Raw genomic sequence first — 24353 nt, forward strand, 5'->3', positions numbered from 1 at the left:
GATGATATGGTAGTTGTATTTGTGGTTTTTTGAGGAACCACCATATTGTTTTCCATAGGGCTGTACTAATTTACATTCCCACCAACAATGTACTAATTTGTTTTTTCTTTTTTGAGATGAGGTCTTGCTGTGTCACCCAGCTGGTCTTAAACTCCTGGGCTCAGGATCCTCCCATCTCAGCCTCCTGAGTAGCTGAGATTACTGGCACGTGCTCACCATGTCTGGCAATAATATACTAATTTACATTCCTTTTCTCCACATCCTTTTCAACACTGTTATCATTCATCTTTTTTACAAAACCCATTCTAACAAGTGTAAAGTAACATCTCATTGTGGTTCATTAATCTTTTTAAGTTATAATCTGTTGACTCTTTTATTGAGTTTATAATTTCAATGACTAGATGTTCTATTTCTCCCTTTTCCCCAGATTACCATAATTAATCCTGACTTTATTCCATTTCCATTTGCAGAAAGTCTGAAATATTTTCCATTAACATTTCATAGAGATATTTCTTTTTTATCTCTGCCTGGTTTTGTTCTTTTCTTATGGTTTTCTTTTGTAGCTTTTTTAAATTAATAGGCTTTCTTTAGAAGAGTTTTAGATGTATAGACTAATTGACAATTGAGCACACATATACCCCCACATTCCCATACAGTTTTCTCTGTTATTAACAACTCACATTAGTGTTGTACATTTGTTAAAATTGAGGGCCATTTTGTTAACATTAACTAAAGTTAAGTCCATAGTTGCATTAAGGTTTGCTCTTTCTATTGTACAGTTCTATGCATTCTGAAAAATGCATAATGTTATGTATTCACCATTAGTATATTCTGTAGTATCATACAGAATAGTTCCATGGCACTAAAACTCCCCTGTACCCCACCTACGCAAACCCCCTTTCCCAAACACTGAACTCCTGGCAGCCATTGATCTTTTTTACTTATTTCTGTGCTCTCTGTTCTGTTCTCTATTTGTCAGTTCTTTCATCAGTACCATGCTATCTTGATTACTGTAACTGTATACTAAGACTTGAAGTTGGGTAATATCAGTCTTCTGACTTTGTTCTTTAATATTGTCTGGGCTATTCTGGATCTTTTTTCTTTCCAAATAAATTTTAGAATCAGTTTGTCAATATCCACAAAATAGCTTGCTGGGACTCTGATTGGGATTGCATTGAGTCTGTAGATCAAGTTGGGAAGAATTAGCATCTCAACAATATTGAGTCTTCCTGTCCATTGACATGGTATATCTCTTTATTTAGCTCTTCTTTGATTTCTCTTATCAGTGTTTTGTGGTTTGCCTTCTATAGATCTTGTACATATTTTGGTAGATTTGTACCTAATTCTTTTTTTCTTTTTTTTCTTTTAGTGCTAATGTAAATGGTATTGTATTTTTTATTCCCAACTCCAGTTGCTTGTTGCTGGTGTATAGGAAAGCAGCTACTATTGTATGTTAATATTGTTTACTGAGACTTGGCTATAATCACTTATTAGCTCCAGGAGGGGTTTTTTTGGCAGTTCTTTAGGATTTCTACATGGACTATCATGTCATCTGTGAACAAGGACAGTTTTATTTCTTCTTTTCCAATAGGTATGTCTTTCCCTTTCTTGTATCACATTAGCTTGAACTTCCAGTATGGTGTTGAGTAGGAGTAATGAGGGAGTAGCATCTTTGTCTTATTTCTGATTTCAGTGAGAAAGCTTCTAGTTTCTCACCATTAAGTGTGGTCTTAGCTGTAGGATTTTTGTAAATGTTCTTCCTTAAGTTGAGGAAGTTCCGCTCTATTCCTAGTTTGCTAAGATTTTTTTAAATATTAAATATCATAGATTGATATTGGATTTTATCAAATGTTTTCCATATGTATGCCATTGCTGTGATCATCTGAGTTTTCTTCCTTAGTCTGTTGATGTGATGAATTACATGAAATAATTCTTGAATGTTGAATCAGGCTTATATACTTGAACAAATCCACCTGGTCATGGTTGAAATTCTTTGTTTACACTGTTGAATTAGCTTTGCTAATATTTTGTTGAAGATTTTTGCCTGGCCATTATTATCCTTTTAATGTCCATAGATAATTAATGATGACCCAGCTTTCATTTCTGATATTAGTGTTCTGTGTCTTTTCTCTTTTTTTCTTGGTTTGCCTGACTAGAGGTTTATTAGTTTTATTGATCTTTTTAAAGAACCATCTTTTTGCTTCATTGATTTTTTTTTTTCTGGGTTGATTTCTTGTTATCAGTTTTCTTGATTTCTGCTCTAATGTTTTTCTTCTGGTTGTTTTAGGTTTATATTACTGTTCTTTCTCTAGCTTCCTAAGGTGGATGTCTAGATTATTGATTTTAGATCTTTCTTCTTTTCTAATAAGTTCATCCAATGTTATAAATTTCCCTCTAGGCATTGATTTCTCTGTATCCCACAAATTTTTGTTAGGTTGTATTTTCATTTCATTGAAGTTTAAAAAAAAATTATCTTGAGACTTCTTTGTCCCATGAGTTCTTTATAAATGTGTGGTTTAATCTCCAAATAGTTGGGAATTTTATAGCTATTTTTGTGTTACTGATTTCTACCTTAATTCTACTGTGGTCTGACAGCACAAGTCAAAGTGTGTTTTATGGCCCAGAATGTGGTCTGTGTTGGTGAATGTTACATATGAGCTTGAGAAGAATGTTATTCTTCCGTCATTGGATTGATTAGTTCTCAAGATTCAATTAGACACAGTTGATTGATGGTGCTATTCTGTTCAACTATATCCTTACTGATTTTTTGCCTCCTAGATCTGTCAATTACCGATAGAGGGATGTGGCAGTCTCCAACTATAGTAGTGATCTTCTATTTCTTCTTGTGGCTCTTTCAGTTTTAGCCTCACATATTTTGATACCTTGTTGTTATGTGTATACACATAAGGATTGTTATGTCTTCATGGAAAGTTGACCCATTCATTATAGGTAATGCCCCTCTTTTTTTTTTTTTTGAGACGGAGTCTCGCTCTGTTGCACAGGCTGGAGTGCAGTGGTGCCATCTCGGCTCACTGCAACCTCCACCTCCCAGATTCAAGTGATTCTCCTGCCTCAGCCTCCCAAGTAGCTGGGACTACAGGCACATGCTGCAACGCCCAGGTAATTTTTTTTGTATTTTTAGCAGAGACGGGGTTTCACCATGTTAGCCAGGATGGTCTTGATCCCCTGACCTCGTGATCTGCCCGCCTCAGCCTCCCAAAGTGCTGGGATTACAGGCGTGAGCCACCATGCCCGGCCAGTAATGCCCCTCTTTATCCCTGAAGATTTTCCTTATTCTGAAGTTGTCTTTCTCTGACATTAATATAGCTACTCCAGATTTCTTTTGATTAGTGTTAACATGGTATATCTTTCTCCATCCATTTACTTTAAATCTATCTGTGTCTTTATATTTCAAGTTGGTTTCTTGTGGACAGGCTATGGTTAATCTTGTATTTTCATCCACTCTGGCAGTTCTTTTAATTGGCATATTTAGACCATTCACAATATACTTATTGATATTGTTGGGTTAATATTGCCATGTTTATAACTCCTTTCTATTCATTGTACTTGTTCTTTTTTTTTACATCTTCCCTCCCTTTTCTGCCTTCTTGGTTTTTACTGAACATTTTATATAATTCTACTTTCTTTCTTCTCAACATATCAATTATATTTCTTTTTAAAATGTTTGTGGTTGAAATGAAATTTATCCCTGGGATGCAAGGATGGTTCAGCATTCTCAAATCAATCAGTAGAATGATATGATACATCATATCAACAGAATGAAGGACAAAAACCATATTATTTCAATTGATGCTGAAAAAATATTTGATAATATTCAACATATCTTCATAATAAAAACCCTCAAAAAACTGGGTATAGAAGAAACATACCTCAACATAACAAAACCCTTAGACAACAGACCTACAGCTAGTATCTTCTGAATGGGGAAAAGCCTTTCCTCTGAGATCTGGAACACAACAAAGATGCCCATTTTTACCACTGTTATTGAACATAGTACTGGAAGTCCTAGCTAGAGCAATCAGATAAGAGAAACAAATAAAGGGCATCCAATTTGGAAAACAAGTCAAATTATCCTTCTTTGCAAATGATACATCTTATATTTGGAAAAATCTAAAGACTCCATAAAAAAGCTATTAGAACTGATAAATATAGTGAAGTTGCAAGATATAAAATCAACATACAAAAGTCAATAGCATTTGTATATGCCAACAGCAATCTGAAAAGGACATTTAAAAAGTAATCCCATTTACAGTAGCCACAAGTAAAATTAAATACCTAAGAATTAACTGAAAAAATGAAAGATCTCTACAATGAAAACTATAAAACATTGATGAAAGAAATTGAAAAGGACACCAAAAATGGAAAGCTATTCCATGTCTATGTATTGGAAAAATCAATATTGTTAAAATGTCCATACTACCCAAAGCAATCTGCAGATTCTATGCAAGAATACCTTTGGCATTCTTCCCAGAAATAGAAAAAACAATTTAAAAATGTATATGGAACCACAAAAGACCCAGAATAACCCCAAAATATCCTAAACAAAACAAAACTGGAGGAATCACATGACCTAACTTCAAATTATACTACAAAGATATAGTAACCAAAATGGCATGGTGCTTGCATAAAAACAGACGCACAGACCAATGTAACAGAATAGAGAACCTAGAAACAAACCTATACACTTACAGTGAACTCATTTTTGACAGAGGTGCCAAGAACATACACTGAGGAAAAGACAGTCTCTTCAATAAATGGTCCTGGGAAAACTGGATATCCATATGCAGGAGAATCAAACTAGCCCTCTATCTCTCACCATATACAAAAATCAAATTAAAATGGATTAAAGACTTAAATCTAAGACCTCAAACTATGAAACTACTACCAGAAAACATCAGAACTCTCCAGGACATTGGTCTGGGCAAAGATTTCTTGAGTAATACCTCACAAGCACAGGCAATAGAAGCAAAAATGGACCAATGAGATCACATCAAGCTAAAAAGCTTCTGTTCAGCAAAGGAAACAGTTAACAATGGGAAGAGCCAACCCAAGAATGGGAGAAAATATTTGCAAACTACCCATCTGACACGGGATAAATAACGAGAATATATAAGGAGCTTAAACAACTATACAGGAAAAAATAATCTAATTTTAAAATGGGCAAAAGATTTGAATAGACATTTCTCAAAAGAAGACATACAAATAGCAAACAGGCATACGAAAAGGTGCTCAACATCATTGATCATCAGAGAAATACAAATCAAAGCGATAATGAGATCATCTCACCCCAGTTAAAAGGGGTTATATCCAAAAGACAGGTAATAACAAATGCAAGAATGTGGAGAAGAGGGAACCCTTATACACTGTTGGTGGGAATGTAGATTAGTATAACCACTATGGAGCACAGTTTGGAGGTTCCTCGAAAAACTAAAAATACAGCTACCATATAGGCCAGCAATCCCAATGCTGGGCGTATACCCAAAAGAAAGAAAATCAGTATATCAAAGAGATACCTGCACTTCCATGTTTGTTGAAGCACTGTTCACAATAGCCAAAATGTGGAAGCAACCTAAAGTGTCCATCAACAGATGAATGGATAAAGAAAATGGGGTGCTTGTACACAATGGAGTACTATTCAGCCTTAAAGAAGAATGAGATCTTGTCATTTGCTGCAACATGGATGGAACTGGAGGTCATTATGCTAAGTGAAATAAGCCAGGCACAGAAAGACAAATATCACATGTTCTCACTTATTTGTGGGAGCTAAAAATGAAAGCAATTGAACTTACGGAGATAGAGAGTAGAAGGATGGTTACCAAAGGCTGGGAAGAGTAGTGGGAGGCTGGGGGGTGGAGGGGGAGGTGGAGATGGTTATTGGGTACAAAAAGAACAAAAATGAGTAAGACCTACTATTTGATAGCACAACAGGTGACTATAGTCAATAATAACTTGTTCTTTTAAAAATATTTTTGCTTTGTAAGGCACTTTTGTTGTAGCATAAATGTACATTTTAAAATAACTAAGAGTATAATTGGATTATTTGTAACACAAAGGATAAATGCTTGAGGGGATGGATACCCAATTTTACATGATATGGTTAATATGCATTGCTTGCCTATATCAAAACATCTCATGTACCCCATAAATATGTACACCTACTATTTACCCACACAAATTAAAATTTTAAAAAAATTTGCCCTAGATTTGTAATATACATTTACAACTAATGTAAGTCCACTTTCATGGATAGTACAGGTACATTATAACTGAGTTTTCCCAGTTCCTCTCTGCCATCCTTTATAGTTGTCATTCATTTCACTTATCCACATGTTGTAATCACTGAATACATTGTTGCTATTATTACTTTGAACAATAATCTATTTATTAGATTAAGAAAGATGAAAGATTTTATTTTTTCTTCATTTATTCCTTTTCTGATGCTCTCCTTTCTTATGTAGAACCATTAGTTATCTATTGATAAAAAACTAACCAACCACAAAATTTACTGGCTTAAAACATTTACTAGCTTTAGTTTCTGCCGGTCAGGAAAATCTGGTCACTGCTTAACTGGGTCTTCTACTCTGGATCTCTCACAGGACTGCGGTCATCTTAGGCTCAGTTGGGAAGGATCCAAACTCACTCATGGTTGTTGACAGGATTCAATTCCTTACTAGTTGTTGGACTTAGGCTTCAGTTCCCTACAAGCTGTTGGCCAGAGGCCTTCCTTGTTTCTTGCCACATGAGCCTCTCTGTAAAGCGTCTTACAACATGGAGGTTTTGCTTCATCAGAGCGAGTAAGAGGGCAAGAGAAAGTGCCAGCAAGAGAGAACAAGCTAGCAAGACGGAAGTTATAATCTTTAGCAACCTGATTATGAAAGGGACATCCCATCACTTTTGCCATGTTGTATTTATTACACAAGTGTATGAATACCAGAAAGGCAGGGATCATTGAGAGCCATGTCAGAAGCTACCCATCAAACCCATGCCTAATGGGGCTATATCCTGTGTGAATTGTGTGTGTCCTAGGTTGAGGATATGACCCTCCAGAAAGGTTTTGCATTTCCTCCTCCCAGGCATTCCACGATAGAGGACTACATTTTATATTGTTCTCTGATTGAGTCTGTGAACACGTGGGTAGTGAAACTGAACTACAAAATTGCTTGATGTGTAAGCTTATAGATGAATTATCTGGTGAGCTTATATTATTTTTTCACATATGACTTGAGGCCAAGACAGACAAGCTTTCTTGTGATCTCTGTGTACTGGTGGACTTTTTAAAAATTTTAACCCTTTTACTGATGGTATGACCCCTCAAAGATCCTAGCTTTATGCATAGTTCTTAGTTCCTGCTCCTTACATAATTCAGCCCCAAAGCTTCATGACCTGTCCTCATGGGGATATTAAATCTCAAGCTTCCAGGTAACTGACAAGTTAACCCCCTTCACAGACTACCACTTACCACTCTAGTTTTCATGTCTTTTTTTTTTTCTTTGCTCTCACCATGTAGTTGCAAAGATTGTTTTAAAAATATAATCCAGCATTTCCAGGGGGTTTTATACTGGGAGGGCTTTTTGGTTATCTGTATATTGCCAAATTGGATGTCCTTCTATTTAATGTTTAAGCATCCATTTGTCAGCATCAAAATTAACGTGTATGTTTTCTTTTAACCGAACTTTTAACAGTTTTACTATTATCCCCATCATGTTCCATTGAAATAAACTGGAATTTTTGTTTCAGATTATGGCTTTTTTTTTTTTGAGATGGAGTCTCGCTCTGTGGTACAGGCTAGAATGCAGTGGCGTGATCTTGGCTCACTGCAACCTCCGCCTTCTGGGCTCAAGCGATTCTCCTGCCTCAGCCTCCCAGGTACCTGAGATTACAGGCACAGATCACCACGTCCAGCTAATTTTTTAATTTTTTTTTAGTAGAGACAGGGTTTCACCATGTTGCCCAGGCTGGTCTTGAACCACTGACCTCAAGTGATCCGCCCACCTCAGCCTCCCAAAGTGCTAGGACTACAGGAGTAAGCCACCGTGCCTGGCCCAGATTGTGGCATTTTTAATATTTATTTTGTATTTTAAAAGTATATTTTATGGCCAGGCACAGTGGCTCACACCTGTAATCCCAGCACTTTGGGAGGCTGAGGTGGGTGGATCACTTGACGTCAGGAGTTCTGAGACCAGCCTGGCCAACATGGTGAAACCCCGTCTCTACAAAATACAAAAATAGCCGGGTATGGTGGCGCATGCCTGTAATCCCAGCTACTCAGGAAGCTGAGGCAGGAGAATCATTTGAACACAAGAGCCAGAGGTTACAACAAGCTGAGATAGCACCACTGTACTCCAGCCTGGGCATCGAGACTCTGTCTCAAAAAAAAAGAAGTATATTTTATGATTTTTTAATTAAGCTTCCATAGTCTTAAAAATCATTTTTAACAATTTCATTAAGCCTGACAGCTACTACCAATAACTGCTTTTTAACTGTTTTACTAAAATATTTTCTTAGCTTTGTTACATTGCTTGTTTTCTGATTTAATAGATTTTGTTTGTTTGTTTTTGGAGGGTATCCTTGAGTAATTCTTTGAGAATGTTTTGAGTCCTTGGATATCTGAAAATAGCTTTATTTATTTATTTTAAAATTTTTAGAGATAGGGTTTCACTGTATTGCTCAGGCTGGAGTGCAGTGACTATTCACAGGCACTTTCATAGTACACACTACAGACTTTTAACTCCTAGCCTCAAGTGATCCTCCCACCTCAGTCTCCCAAGTAAGTAGCTGAGATTACCAGTGCATGCTACCACACCTGGCAAATAGCTTTATTTTTGCTTTGACTTCAGTAAATATCGTTTTACTTGGGAACATTGACTACATGGCTCCATTATTTTTTTCCATCTAATGTTATATATAAGAATTCTGATGCTAATCCCAATTAGATGCAGTTCTCTACTACTTCTGCTACTTCTGATAGAAGGTTGTACTTTTTAAATCCTTTGGAAAACTCAATATCTTATAGTCTTTTTTCATTTATCCTGCTTCACATCTATTAGATCCTGTCTAAAGATTTTTATGGATTTTCATCTTTTGAAACAGGAATTTTTCTTCTTTGTGGGTTTTTTTTTGTTTGACGTGGAATCTCACTTATTCTTTTGCCCAGGCTAAAGTACAGTGGCATGATCTCTGCTCACTGCAACCTCCGCCTCCTGGGTTCAAGCAGTTCTCTTGCCTCAGCTTCCCAAGTTGCTGGGGTTACAGGCATGTGCTACCATGCCTGGCTCATTTTTTTATTTTTAGTAGAGATGGGGTTTTGCCGTGTTGGCCAGGCTGATCTCAAACTCCTGACCTCAAATGATCCACCCACCTCGGCCTTCCAGTGCTGGGATTAGACATGAGCCACCACACCCAGCCTATAGATTTTAATTGTTACATGTCTTCTTCATTTCACTGGGATTTAAAGAAGAAAATTATGTATATTTAGCCAGCCATTTGAAACCAGTTCTGTTGAACAATAAGAGCACAGGAGTAGGTAATCTTTTATATCGTCACATTAAAGCCACCAAGAAAAATAAAATGAAATGTTAAGAAAGAGTAGCCATTGAGTTAGGTATTTTTTTGTTTTTCTTTTTTTTTCTTAAGAGGCTGTACTGTACAGTGTTCCAAATAGATTCTTTTTAAAATTTTAACAAACACTATAAATAAAGAGAAAACGTAGGGAAGGAGGAAGACGGGAAGACAAGTTTGCAGACAGATCTACAGGGAAAACACTGAGACACTTTAATTTGTGTAGGATGATAAAAAGATGTATTTATTAAATATTTGCATCTGTGACACAAAAGCAAAATATGGATAATAACATTGTTAGGACTGGTACCCTTGGAGTTATAAAAATGGTGAACAGAATTTTCATCCATTTTATCATCTATGTTGGATGTGCCACATATGTGTCCATAAAAGTACCTACAAGTTTATGCCAAGTGAATCCTACAAAAAGATGCTTAGATCCCAGAGAATGTCTCGTAAGTGCCAAAGAGGATAGGTGTGCAATCTGTAGTAATACAAGAGACAGTGTGAGAGAACTTGACAGGAGGATACAGAGGACACTTCAAAGGGCTTGACCTATTTATACAGGAGGTTGCAATTTTTTGAATTGCAAAATGAGACCTTGGCAACGACCTTGAGCAGTAGTATATAACTGCCACATGCTTAGTGTTCCAATAATGGAACACAAGGCATAAATGTGTTAAATTGGCTCTTAAAGAATGAGTACAATTGGATGAGTATTTAGGAGAATGGAACAGAAATAGAGGCAACACAGCATACTTATTAAAAATTATTCTAGAGGCAGATTGCTGAGTTCGAATTTTGACCATGTCACTTATTTGCTGTATCACTTTATTTTTTACTTATTTTTTTTAATGTGGCCTAGATGAATTAATGCTGTCACTTTGGAAAAATGACTTCTCTGTGCCTCAGGAACAAAATGAGAATAATAGAACCTACCTTTTAGAGTTGTTATAAGGAATAAATTAATCCACATAAAGCATTTAAGACAATTTATGGCATCAACTATAATTGTTAGTTGCCATGATTATCATCATCATCTTCATAGAAGGACATTTTGGAATTATAAATGGACAGATTGTATTCACTGACTAGTACATGAACCAACCTGCTTCGAATACACAATTCATACTGAGTCCACACCGTGGTGGTCTTGAATTCCAGGCTAAGAAATAGTTAATTATTCTTTTATTGAAGAGGAAACAAAGTTATATACAATGTCCTAAATTGCCTAAGTCTTTTTTTTTTTGGAGCAGGGGGGGGACCGAGTTTCACTGTCGCCCAGACTGCAGTGCAGTGGCACGATCTCGGCTCACTGCAACCTCCACCTCCTGGGTTCAAGCGATTCTCCCGCCTCAGCCTCCTGAGTAGCTGGAATTTTTATATTTTTAGTAGAGACAGGGTTTCACCATGTTGGTCAGGCTGGTCTCGAACTCCTGACCTCATGATCCGCCCACCTCAGCCTCCCAAAGTGCTGAGATTACAGGTGTTAGCCACTGTGCCCTGCCAATTGCCTTAAGTTTTAACTAAAAGGCCCAGGGCATTTGAACTTCCCTTTGTGTTTCTGTCCATTCTACAGGGATTCTGAATGAAACCACTATTTCAGGAAGATTTATTTCAGTAATATCCGTAAGGCCTAAATTTAGGTGATGGTGAGAGAAACGGGTAAGGAAAGGACAAGTTCCAAAAATGAATGGAATTGAACTAGATGATCCTTTGGTTCTTTTCTAGCCCAGACATCACTGATGACTTTCTTACCTCTCTAGGTTAGAAAATCTTTACATAATATGATGTACTGTATATAGTTTTTTATTTCCAGAATTTGTAATATATGTTTTTCTCATGTATGTTTTTCTACAGGTTTTAGATGGAGCAGGATTAGATATTGATTTCCATCTTGCCTCTCCAGAAGGCAAAACCTTAGTTTTTGAACAAAGAAAATCAGATGGAGTTCACACGTAAGTAATCTCTTTTAGTTCAGTTTCATTGCTGAATAATACCAGTGGGCTATCTGCAGGGCATGGAAAGTTAGCATATTTGATACTACATATCAATATTAGATAATTCCATATGATTTTAAACAGTTCATGATAGTGGGCCATCTGATAAACCAAAACATTTTCCATTAACCTTTCTATTTTTGTTTAAGCGTTTTCTTTTGATCCAGGCTAAATTTTTTCTGTGCTTTGGTTAGTAAATTAGTATTCCCCTGGTATTGCATTCAATCTATTGTGGCATTTTAAACCTGCCTTCTGGCCAGCACAAGCTTTCTATTTTAACTTAAAGCTACTGTTCCAGGTATATGTCTTAAAGTTTCTTGAGCTGCTGGCTATATACCATTTCTGTTCATAGTTTCTTTCTTAAAACAACAGTACAGTATATTTTTGTGTGTATGTAAATTTTTTGACTCAGACCTCATTCATTTTAGATAATCAGAAGGCCTGAGGCCAGGAGCTGTGGCTCACACCTGTAATCCCAGCACTTTGGGAGGCCGAGGCAGACGGATCACAAGGTCAGGAGTTCGAGACCATCCTGGCTATGATGAAACACCATCTCTACTAAAAATACAAAAAAACTTAGCCAGGCATGGTGGCGGGCACCTGTAGTCCCAGCTATTTGGGAGACTGAGGCAGGAGAATGGCGTGAACCCAGGAGGCGGAGCTTGTAGTGAGCCCAGATCGTGCCACTACACTCCAGCCTGGGCAACAAAGCGAGACTATGTCTCAAAAAAGAAAAAAAAGCCCGAAAGCAAAAGAAAATACTTGTTTTAACTCTTTGAGTTCAGAATTAAGCAAAAGACCATATATTCTTCTGACACCTCACTTCCCTCTTTTCATATCTCACTGGTATTTTTCCCAGTTTCATTCTATTATCTTACTATAACATTTTCTTAAGTCAATATTGTTAATGTGTTAAACTGTGAATCTGTAGGAAGAACAAATATGGAGTATCTAGTATTTGCTCTAAACAAGGGTTGGCATGTTATATGCTTCTAAATTAATCTTTCCAACCCACTATGAGATAGAGTCTTTGACTCAAGATTCCCATTTTATAGACAAGGAGGCCCAGAGAAGTCAAATAAGTCTGCAGGGATACACATGCAGGGTGGAGACAAGATGGACCAAAACTCTTGCTTTCTACCATATGCTTAGAACATCCCTGGCACATAACACTATTGTAAGAACTAGCTATTAAAATTATTGGTCTTTGTTAACCAAAGTGCCTGATACATAATTGATACTCAGTAAACACTGAATACATGTATGAATGGATGAGAGGAAAAAAGTCTCAGTAATTTTTTAAGATACTCATTTAAAATACATTTTTAAATGGCATTTTACCTATGCAGAGCTCAGAAAAATATTTGCATAAGCTATTACTAAATATGATAGAAATAGTAATTGTAAAAGTCAGTTTATATTGATATGCTTGGAATTAACTGTTTTCTCTTTGATAGATATATAAGAACTAAAAATGGGCCCAGCACAGTGGCTCACGCCTATAATCCCAGCGCTTGGTGAGGCCCAGGTGGGTGGATCATGAGGTCAAGAGATTGAGACCATCCTGGCCAATATGGTGAAACCCCGTCTCTACTAAAAACACAAAAATTAGCTGGTCATGGTGGCGCACACCTGTAGTCCCAGCTACTTGGGAGGCTGAGGTAGAATTGCTTGAACCCCGGAAGCGGAGGTTGCAGTGAGTCGAGATCACACCACTGTACTGCAGCCTGGCGACAGAGACTCCATCTCAAAAAAAAAAAAAACCAAAAAACTAAAAATATAGTTCAAGTTTCAGAATTTTTAAAATGTTCAAAATTTATATCAATCTTTATTTCTCCCCAATTATTTGCTCCCTTTTTGAGATAATAAAATTCACTGTTAGAAAAATAAGTATCTTACTGCTTCCTTGTGAATTACCTCTCATTAAATAATTGGGAGAAAAGAATTGAGTTTATAATAGTTCACATTTATTGCATTCTTTTGATGTGCCAGGCCAGTGTTCTCAGCACTTTTCATGTACTAATGTTTTTTATTCTTAACCACAATCCTGAGGTAAATACCATTTTACCGATGGGGAAACTGAGGCATAGAACAATTAAGTTGCTGAAGGTTACACAGCTAGTAAACAGCAAAGCCAGGATCTACATTCAGGCAGTCCAACTCACTCTTAATCATTACACCAGATTTACAAATCTATTTTTTTTTTTTTTAGATGGAGCCTCGCTCTGTCACCCAGGCTGGAGTGCAGTGGCGCGATCTCGGCTCACTGCAAGCTCTGCCTCCTGGGTTCACGCCATTCTCCTGCCTCTGCCTCCCAAGTAGCTGGGACTATAGGTACCCGCCACCATGCCCGGCTAATTTTTTGTATTTTTAGTAGAGACAGGGTTTCACCGTGTTAGCCCAGTTGGTCTTGATCTCCTGACCACGTGGTCCACCTGCCTCGGCCTCCCAAAGTGCTAGGATTACAGGTGTGAGCCACTGCACCCAGCCTACAAATCTGTTTTTCAAACATTAAACAAAGCTTTTATCTGTAGCTATATTAATTTTGTAAGAGCAGCAAAAATCTCAGTATGTCACTGGTTTTTCTTAAGTAGTCTTTTTTTCTTTTAAATGTAATTTCTTTTTTTAAAGACAAGGTCTCACTCTGTTGCCCAGGCCAGAGTGTAATGGTGTGACCATAGCTTACTGCAGCCTAAACTATTGGGCTCAACCAAGCCTCCTGAGTAGCTAGGACTACAGGTGTGAACCTGGCTAATTTTTTAATTTTTTGTAAAGACAAGGTCTCACTTTTGCCCAGGCTAATCTCGAACCCCTGGCCTACAGTAATCCTCCTGCCTCAGACTCCCAAAGTGTGTGATTATAGGTATGAGCCACTGTACCTGGCCCTACTTTTAACTTTTGCTAATATGGGAAACTAATTGTAAGTAGGGTACTGGTCATTCAGATACTATTGATTTTTTTTTTCAGCACTAGGCATAACTAATGATAGGCTGAATTACCCTTATAGAATTAATAAAATATAAACTAGTTTTATTTAATTCTCAAAGCATTTAGGATTAAACATAAACATCTACAAGGGAACCAGTGATAGTCAATAAGCAAAATCAGTAAGAGGCCTGGAAGAAAACATGTAGGATAATCCATCACTGCTTTTGAAAACAAAACTCAGTTTAGATTAATCTCAATTGAAGGGTAGGTTGGCAGTCATATCTGCATATGAATTGAACTCATGATAAAATACTTTTAATAGTGTATAAATATTAAAGTTTATTATGAGTTATGTATACAGGTTTTTAATTCTATCCTTTTCCAAAAATGAGGTCACTAACCATAATTTACTAAGTAAATGCCAAGCATGTCTAAGTTGTACTCGAACGTATATATTTTCAGGTTGCTTCATTCCCAAGAAATTATAAATTATCTTTCAATACTAAGGAAATTCATGAGTAAGCTGTCCAATTATTATAAACTATGTTATTTCTTTGTTTTTGTTTTGTTGAATTTTTTGTTTGTTTTTATTTTTTTGAGACAGAGTCTCCCTCTGTTGCCCAGGCTGGAGTGCAGTGGCGCAATCTCAGCTCACTGCAACCTCTGCCCCTCCAGGTTTAAGCAATTCTGTGCCTCAGCCTCCGGAGTAGCTGGGATTACAGGTGCATGCCACCACACCCGGGTAATTTTTTTGTATTTTTATTAGAGACGGGGTTTCACCATCTTGGCCAGGCTGGTCTTGAACTCCTGACCTCGTGATCCATCCACTTCGGCCTCCCAAAGTGCAGGGATTACAGGCATGAGCCACCGCACCTCTTGAGACAGGACCTTGCTCTGTTGCCCAGGCTGGAGTGCAGTGGCATGATCATGCCTCACTGCATCCTCAACCTTCCGGGCTCAAGCAATCCTCCCGCCTCAGCATCCCCAGTAGCTAGTTCTACAGATGCCAGCCACAATGCCCTAATGTTTGTATTTTTTTTGTAGAGACAGGATTTTGCCATGTTATCCAGGCTGGTCTCAAACTCCTGAGCGAAAGTGATCTACCAGCCTTGCCCTACCAAAATGCTGGGATTACAGGCGTGAGGAACCACACTCAGCCTGTTAGTTCTTTCTTTTACCTTCTTTTACCTTTAGTTGCTTTTCATCACAAACAGAAGTACAAGTAACTAAAAACATGTACTTTTTTTTATACAGTGTAGAGACTGAAGTTGGTGATTACATGTTCTGCTTTGACAATACATTCAGCACCATTTCTGAGAAGGTGATTTTCTTTGAATTAATCCTGGATAATATGGGAGAACAGGCACAAGAACAAGAAGATTGGAAGAAATATATTACTGGCACAGATATGTTGGATATGAAACTGGAAGACATCCTGGTCAGTATGGTCTTCTAATAAAATAAAAAGTATTAACATCCAGAGCCCTTAGTATGGTAATGGTTACTGAACTAAGCATTTTATCTGCATTATCCAGGAAAATCTGTTTCTAATATTTTATTTTTGCCATAAATACTTTGACCTCCATTTCAAGTATCAGCTTAATTTTACTTTGTATTCATATAGCCCTTTTATAGTTTTCAAATAACTTATCTTCTAGGACCCTATTATAAAAATAGCTTTTTTCAGATGTGCAACTAAGACTGCATCTTGGTAAGTTTGTTTTATAAATGTGCAGTTAGAATTTTTAAAATTATAAATAGATTATGCTTCTGATTATACAGAAGGCACATGAAAAATAAAATGTTTTCTAATTTCACAACTATTTTGTGGTATTAAAACATTGGGTGTTTTACTGAATACTAAATTGGTCAGATTAACATACAAAGAAGGAAATATAAACACATGCATCATGTAATAGGTAAATACCTAAAGTTGTATCTGTTGGGTTTTCAAAAAGGAAATCATTAGCCAGGCATGGTAGCAGGTACCTGTAATCCCAGCTACTCAGAAGGTTAGGGGGAGGATCATTTGAGCCCAGTTTGAGGCTGCAGTGAACCATGGTCACAGGTATAAATAGATACTACACTCCAGCCTGGGCTATTATATAGCAAGACCCCATCTCTAAAAACTTAATCATTTGGCCAGGCACAGTCTCAGGTTGCAGTGAGCTGAGATTGTGCTTGGGTGAACTCTGTCCCCCTGACAAAAAAAAAAACAAAACCTTAAGTCATTTCCTTTGGTTGTGTGAGGGCTAAGAAACAGATAATGTATGTAAAACTCCTGATGCTATGCCACTCAGAGTTTCATGTTACCTATTTTCAATTCACAGTAGCTTTGTTCCCTTGTTAAATAACTACTTATAAACAGTATAAATATGTCAGGAGAATTATTACATAACCTTACAGAGAATCTCTAATATAAATAGTACCTGCCCCTCAATTGTGCAGCCATCTATCTTAAAATTGTGTTTGGATAAAAAACATAAAGCATATTTTGAAAAAAAATATTTTTGAGACAGGGCCTCACTCACTCTGTTGCCCAGGCTGGAGTGCAGTGGCACCATTATGGCTCATTGCAATCTCAACCTCCTGGACTCAAGTGATCCCCCACCTCAGCCTCCCAAGTAGCTGGGACCACAGGTGGTGCTACCACGCCCGTCTTTTTGTAGAGGCAGAGTCTCTCCGTGTTGTCCAGCCTAGTCTTGAACTCCTGGGCTAAAGGGGTCCTCCTGCCCTAGTCTCCCAAAGTTCCAGGATTACAAGGCATGAGTCACTGCACCCAGCCTCATTTTTTAATTAAAATTTCTGAGCATTCTTTAATAAAAAAATTATTTTATTTATCTCCAGGAATCCATCAACAGCATCAAGTCCAGACTAAGCAAAAGTGGGCACATACAAACCCTGCTTAGAGCATTTGAAGCTCGTGATCGAAACATACAAGAAAGCAACTTTGATAGAGTCAATTTCTGGTCTATGGTTAATTTAGTGGTCATGGTGGTGGTGTCAGCCATTCAAGTTTATATGCTGAAGAGTCTATTTGAAGATAAGAGGAAAAGTAGAACTTAAAACTCCAAACTAGAGTACTTAACATTGAAAAATGAGGCATAAGAATGCAATAAACTGTTACAGTCAAGACCATTAATGGTCTTCTCCAAAATATTTTGAGATATAAGTGTGAAACAGGTATAATTTTAATGTGAAAATTAAGCCTTCACTTTCTGTGCAAGTAATCCTGCTGATCCAGTTGTACTTAAGTGTGTAACAGGAATATTTTGCAGAATATAGGTTTAACTGAATGAAGCCATATTAATAACTGCATTTTCCTAACTTTGAAAAATTTTGCAAATGTCTTAGGTGACTTAAATAAATGAGTATTGGGCCTAATTGCAACACCAGTCTGTTTTTAACAGGTTCTCTTACCCAGAACTTTTTTTGTAAATGTGGCAGTTACAATTAACTGTGGAAGTTTTCAGTTTTAAGTTATAAATCACCTGAGAATTACCTAATTATGGATTGAATAAATCTTTAGACTACAAAAGCCCAACTTTTCTCTATTTACATATGCATCTCTCCTACAATGTAAATAGAATGATAGCTTTGAAATACAAGTAGGCTTTTGAGATTTTTATAACCAAATATATTTCAGTGTAACATATTAGCAGAAAGTATTAGTCTTTGTACTTAGCTTACGTTCCCAAAAGCTGACATTTTCACGATTCTTAAAAACACAAAGTTATATTTATTAAAATTAGGACATGTTTTCTCTTTGAAATGAAGAATATAGTTTAAAAGCTTCCTCCTCTATAGGGACACAGTCTCTCTAACCCTTAACTAAAGTGCAGGATTTAAAAATTAAATGTGAGGTAAAGTAAGTTTATTTTTAATATTATCTGTCAACAGTTAATATCTGTCAACAATTAATAATCATGTTATGTTAATTTTAACATTGCTGACTTGGGTAATTCATTATTACCAGCAGTTGTGAAGGAAATATTGCTAAAATGATCTGGGCCTACCATAAATAAATAGCTCTTTTTCTGAGTTCTAAGAATTATCAGAGACAAGAAAGAATTTAGAAAAACTTGAGGACACCGAATCCAAAATAAAATTCACTTAAGTAGAACTATAAATAAATATCTAGAATCTGATTGGCTCATCATGACATCCTACTCATAAATCAAAGGAGATTAATTTCCAGTTAACTGGAAGAAATTATTTGGCTATAGGTTTTTATTTTCAACAAGAATTCTGGTTTGAATTATTGTTTGTAAGCAGGTACATTTTATAAAATGTAAGCCCTACTGTAAGATTTAGCACTGGGTGTACATATTTATTAAAAATTTTTATTGTAACTTTTATAAAATGGCCTTTCTGAACACTTTATTTATTGACGTTGAAGTAAGGATTGGAAACATAGACTCCCAAGTTTTAAACACCTAAATGTGAATAATCCATATATACAATAAAGTCTCTGCCATCTAGTTTTTTGAAGTCTATGGGGATCTTACTCAAGTACTAATAATTTAACTTCATCATGAATGAACTATAATTTTTAAGTTATGCCCACTTATAACATTGTTTATGACTACATTGTTAGAAACAATCAAACAAAATTTGGGGTATAGAACCCCTCAACAGGTTAGTAATGCTGGAATTGTTGATAAGCAATAATGATAACCAGAGACAGTGATTTCATTTGCACTCAGAGTAGTATAAAAGGAGATACATTTCCCTCCTTAGGCCCCCGGGAGAAGAGCAGCTTAGATTTCCCTACATGCAAGCTTTTTAAAAATGAGGTAAATGCCATATATGATCAATTACCTTAATTGGCCAAGAAAATGCTTCAAGTGTCTAGGGGTATCCTCTGCAACACCTGCAGAACAAAGGTCAATAAGATCCTTGCCTATGAATAGCCCTGCCTTTTGCCCTTTCTGTTAAATTTGTAATAAGAAGCAAATTTACAGTACCATAACTAATAAAGCAGGGTACATATATAAACTACTGCATCTTTTCTATAAAACTGTGATTAAGAATTCTACCTCTCCTGTATGGCTGTTACTGTACTGTACTCTCTGACTCCTTACCTAACAATGAATTTGTTACATAATCTTCTACATATATGATTTGTGCCACTGATCTCAAACCTATGATTCAGTAACTTCTTACTATATAAAAATGATAATGGCTTTATTTGGAAAAGAATTTAGGAATATTTAGGACAATTACTTTTACAGACAAAGTAAAAAGACTGAGATATTTAAGAGGCATAACCAAAAAAGCAATATTTGTAAACAGAGTAAAAATCTTTAATATTTCTAGACATACTGTTTATCTGCTTTATATGTTTTTAATTTCACTATTCCATTTCTAAATTAAAGTTATGCTAAACTGAGTAAGCTGTTTATCACTTAACCGCTCATTTTGTCTTTTTCAATATACAAATTTTTAAAATACTACAATATTTAACTAAGGCCCAACCGATTTCCATAGTGTAAGCAGTTACCATGTTCACCTCACACTAAGGCCTAGAGTTTGCTCTGATATGCGTTTGGATGATTAATGTTGTGCTGTTCTTTCATGTGAATGTCAAGACATGGAGGGTGTTTGTAATTTTATGGTAAAATTAATCCTTCTTAAACATAATGGTGTCTTAAAATTGACAAAAAGTGAGCACTTACAATTGTATGTCTCCTCAAATGAAAATTCTTTATCTGAAATTTTAAAAGAAATTGATTCAGCATGTAAGGATTTTTCATCTGAAGTATAATAATGCACAATCAGTGTTGCTCAAACTGCTTTATACTTGTAAACAGCCATCTTAAATAAGCAATGTATTGTGAGTATTGATCTGTATATAATAAAAATTATCAAAGAAAATGACCAGTCATTTGTAAATGCTGTCTACTCCTGAAAGCCTTCCTTCATCTCAATCTTAGTTAATAATGTGCTCTCTCCTCCTGTTTTGAAACCTCATAGCTCTCTACACCTCTTATTGTACATCACTCTACTTTGCATTGGAGTTCTGTTTCTGTATGTACTTATTCACCTGCCTAAACATGCATTGTTCCTAAAAGGTACAATTTTTGCTCCAACTATATGAAAGGAAAGATAATCAGTTTTTAAAGTTTGGACCCAGGGAACTTACCCTGCTAAATAAGCACCCAGGGAACTTACCCTGCTCCTCTACCTCACCCCAGAAATTGATTATTTAGGTCTGGAATATGGCTCAGGATTCTTAATTTTTAACCAACACAATATAGAATCCTGTCAGTTATCCTTGGGTCATCTGCTTAGTGATCTTGTAAAATCAAAACTCCTTTGAGGCTATTTCATTTTCAGAAATATTTTAAGTAACATCTTAAAGCTTGTTAAAATAGCATATAGGAAAGTACAATGCTTGGTGTAGATAGGTTATTATTTGGTCATTTCCCTCAAACCATCCAGACAAGCCACTCTTCTACCACAAGCTGGTAGAAATCCTTAGGCACCTTTCTGCTTCTGCACTGCTATCACTTTCAGGTGTCTAAGGCTTCTGGAAGGCTGCTGTCATAACCTGGAGCCATACACCTAATGTATGTCTGGGGAAAGGACACCGATTAAAGAATCTGGAGCTAGGATGATGTTACATAAGAGGGGGCACATGGAGATGGACTCTGGATCCCTGCATCTGAAAGAAAAAGGCAAGAAAATGCAGTGCAGGGAAAATCCTGGAGGTCTTCACTGACCATGAATTAAAATCCTAATTGACAGTTTTACAAAAACCCTCCTGTTTTGTACTTGTTTTTGTTTCTGTTTTAACAAGCTTAGATTTATTGTTGTGCCTTTTATAGAATATGAGGAAGAAATAGGAAAGCAGTAAAATGAACAATGAGAATCTGTTATCCAAACTGATATAAACTCCCTCAGAAAGAAAGATACTACTCCCCAATCCTGGAAGTGTTAAGTGGCAATAATGATCACATGTTGTAAAGGAGATTGTTAACTACGGCTAGTATCAAATGGGAGGCTGGAGTAAATCTAACCTTTCTTCCCTTGATTTCAATTCTAAAAGGACAAGTAATACCATTGCAGAAAGAAAAGACAGTTCCAAATGATAAATTTTAGAGTTGTTTTGCTAGGATGCAAGAGAAATTGGATAAGTGGACCACTCATACGTTGCTGGTGAGATATGAAATAGTAGAGCTACTGTGGAAAATATTCTTGGCAGTTTCTTATAAAACTAAACATGCATTTAACATATAACCTGGCATTTGTACTACTTGACAGTTATCCCTGAGAAGTTAAAACTTAACATTCACAAATGTTACATAGTACCTTCATTTACAATAGCCAAAACCCAGAAACAACCTGGATGTCCTTCAAAAAGAGAATGAATGGTTTAGTATGTCCACACCATAGAATACTAAAGAGTAATATGAAGGAACAAACTACTGATACATGTAACAAATTGGATGGACCTCAAGGGAATTATGCTTGGGTGGTTTGGGGGGACAATCCTAGTTTTACACACTGTATGATTCTGTTTTTGTAACATTCTTAAATAATAAAGCAATAGAGATGGGAAACAAGATTCTTGGTTCAGGTCTTGGGACTGAAGGGAAGGAGAATGTGGCTATAAAGGGAGCCTTGTGGTGGAAAAGTTCTGTAGTTTGATTGTGGTGATTACATAAAGATACCTGTGAAATGTTAGAAGTATTTATAGCTGAAACAGATATTAGTATGTTGGTATATACATATTTCTGAATAACTAATTACTTTCGCCATGTTGCCCAGGCTGGTCTCGAACGCCTAAGCTCAAGTGATGTACCCACCTCAGCTTCCCAAAGTGCTGGGATTACAGGCGTGAGGCACCATGTCCAGCCTGTTTTTTCCTATGCATACACAATTATGATCAAGTTTAATTTGTAATTAGGCACATTAAGAGATTAACAATGGCTAACAAAATGGAGTAATTGCAATAATATATTGTAATAAGTTATGCAAATGTGGTTTCTCTCTCAAAATATCTTGTACTCACCCTTGTGAGGTTGTGGGATGTCATACAGTGCCTAAACAAAGAGATGAAATGCGGTGACTGATGTAGGTGTAAGTGATGTAGTTAGGCTACATTATCATCAAAATAGCTTCGGGTGATCCTGGATCACTAAGCCAAGGTAATGTTGATGGTTAAGGATCAGACAATGTTGATGGTTGGGGATCCTCAATAGGTGAAGGATTTCTCTTTTGGGGGTCTTTTTCCTGAAAAATTTTGGAAGAACACTGTAACCAGAAGTTGTTGACACTTTTCAGCTCATCGAAGTGTTGCTGCAGAGATTATAATCCTTTGGTGATCATATTGGTGACTTTAATGCTGTGTCCCATCTGAGGATCATATTCTGTAATTCTGTTCTTTAATGTCTGTGCAATTCAAAATACTTTGGCAAGTTTAATTAATGTCTCTGTTGGCGATTCTGCTTCAGTTTATCTCCTCTCTCTCTGTAGATGACTCAACAAGTTCTTCCAATTCCTAATTTGTTAACACTTCTTGATGGCCTTTGATATGCTCCTCTTCATCAAGCACGTCAGCAAATCCTTCTTCACAAGTTTTGTGAAGGATTGTCTTGCTACATGATTTAAAATTGCCATGGGTCCCTAGGAAGCCTTTAAGTCATTTATGGTATCATTCCACATTCTTCCAGCAGGAATTTACCTGTTTCTGGTTTTAATTCATCCACTGCAGCTTTGATGAATATTATGGCATGAGCAATAGTGAATGATTGCCAGCACTGCATTATATACATATTAGGGTCTGCAGCAATTGCTGATCAAATGTGTTCAAATATCAGGCAGTTGTATGTGGCCTTGACAAACCAAATGATGCCCTGGTCAGGGACTGAGGCAGTAAGGTTTTATCTGGAGGTAAAAATGCCACCTCAACATTTTTATTTTCATAGCAAACAGATTCATGTATTGTCCATTATTAATACTTTAAATTCTAACCCTTTCTCTTTCAAGTATTTTTTCACTTCTGGGATGAAGCATTGGTGGAACCATTCCACAAAGACGGCTGTCACCCACACTGATTATGTTGCCAGGACACATAATTTTTTGTTTTGTTTTCGAGAGCATGTAGGTTCTTCAATCTATACACTACACCTAGCTTTATCGTATGGGCTACAGCAATGCCATATAGTACCAGAGTTAATCTGTTCTTCCATGTTGTATGCCCTGATGCCGCCGCATTTGCAGTTTTATGAATGTAAGTTCTATTGGACATCTTCTTCCACAAAAGCCTGATACTGCAATTGAAAACTTGGTTTGAATGGTATCCTTTCTCCTTAATCAACTTCAACTCTGTTGGAAATGAGGCAGCAGCTTCTTCATCAACAGATACAACCTCTTCAGTAATTCTTAAATACTTCAGTCCAAACCCATTCTTGAATCTGTGTAACCATCCCTATTTGTAGCAAATGGCTTGGTATCACTCATTTCAGGGGATCCCTTGCTGAATGTTGGTATAGGCTCAGTGCTTTCGGGGCAACACACTGACGTCAGTTGGAACACATTTCTTTCTGTCCATGTCTTCCACCCACAAATTTAATCCATTTATGCCAGAGGTTGCAAAATTTGTGAAAAATCAGACCTTGGCAATGACGTTGAGCAGCAGGATATAAATTAACTCCCATAAGCTTAGCATTCCAATAATAAAACACTAGGCATAAATGGGTTAATGCCGTTTTCATCTTAAAACTAGCACGAATGTTTTTCCTTCACAATTTCATGAAGATTTGTAAATCTCTGCATATAATTTTCTTCTCAAGTACCTTCACCTTTTCAGTTTATGACTTATCTTTGGCATATCCAATT

At 36.6% G+C, this 24353-nt stretch overlaps 1 protein-coding gene across 2 annotated transcripts in view; it reads left to right on the forward strand.

The window, feature by feature from the left end:
• Window positions 1-20384, forward strand: part of TMED5 (transmembrane p24 trafficking protein 5) — a 28400-nt gene extending 8016 nt beyond the window's left edge. The window contains exons 1-4 of one of the 2 annotated variants that reach the window (XM_077981920.1): window positions 2938-3120; window positions 11440-11537; window positions 15762-15945; window positions 17355-20384. In XM_077981920.1, the coding sequence (XP_077838046.1) occupies window positions 2953-3120; window positions 11440-11537; window positions 15762-15945; window positions 17355-17573 (669 nt within the window). In that variant the 5' untranslated portion in view covers window positions 2938-2952 and the 3' untranslated portion in view covers window positions 17574-20384. 2 annotated transcript variants of the gene reach the window in all.
• Window positions 20385-24353: the final 3969 nt, after the last annotated feature.

The sequence above is a fragment of the Macaca mulatta genome, chromosome 1 (assembly GCF_049350105.2).
Source record: "Macaca mulatta isolate MMU2019108-1 chromosome 1, T2T-MMU8v2.0, whole genome shotgun sequence".
NCBI lineage: Eukaryota > Metazoa > Chordata > Mammalia > Primates > Cercopithecidae > Macaca > Macaca mulatta.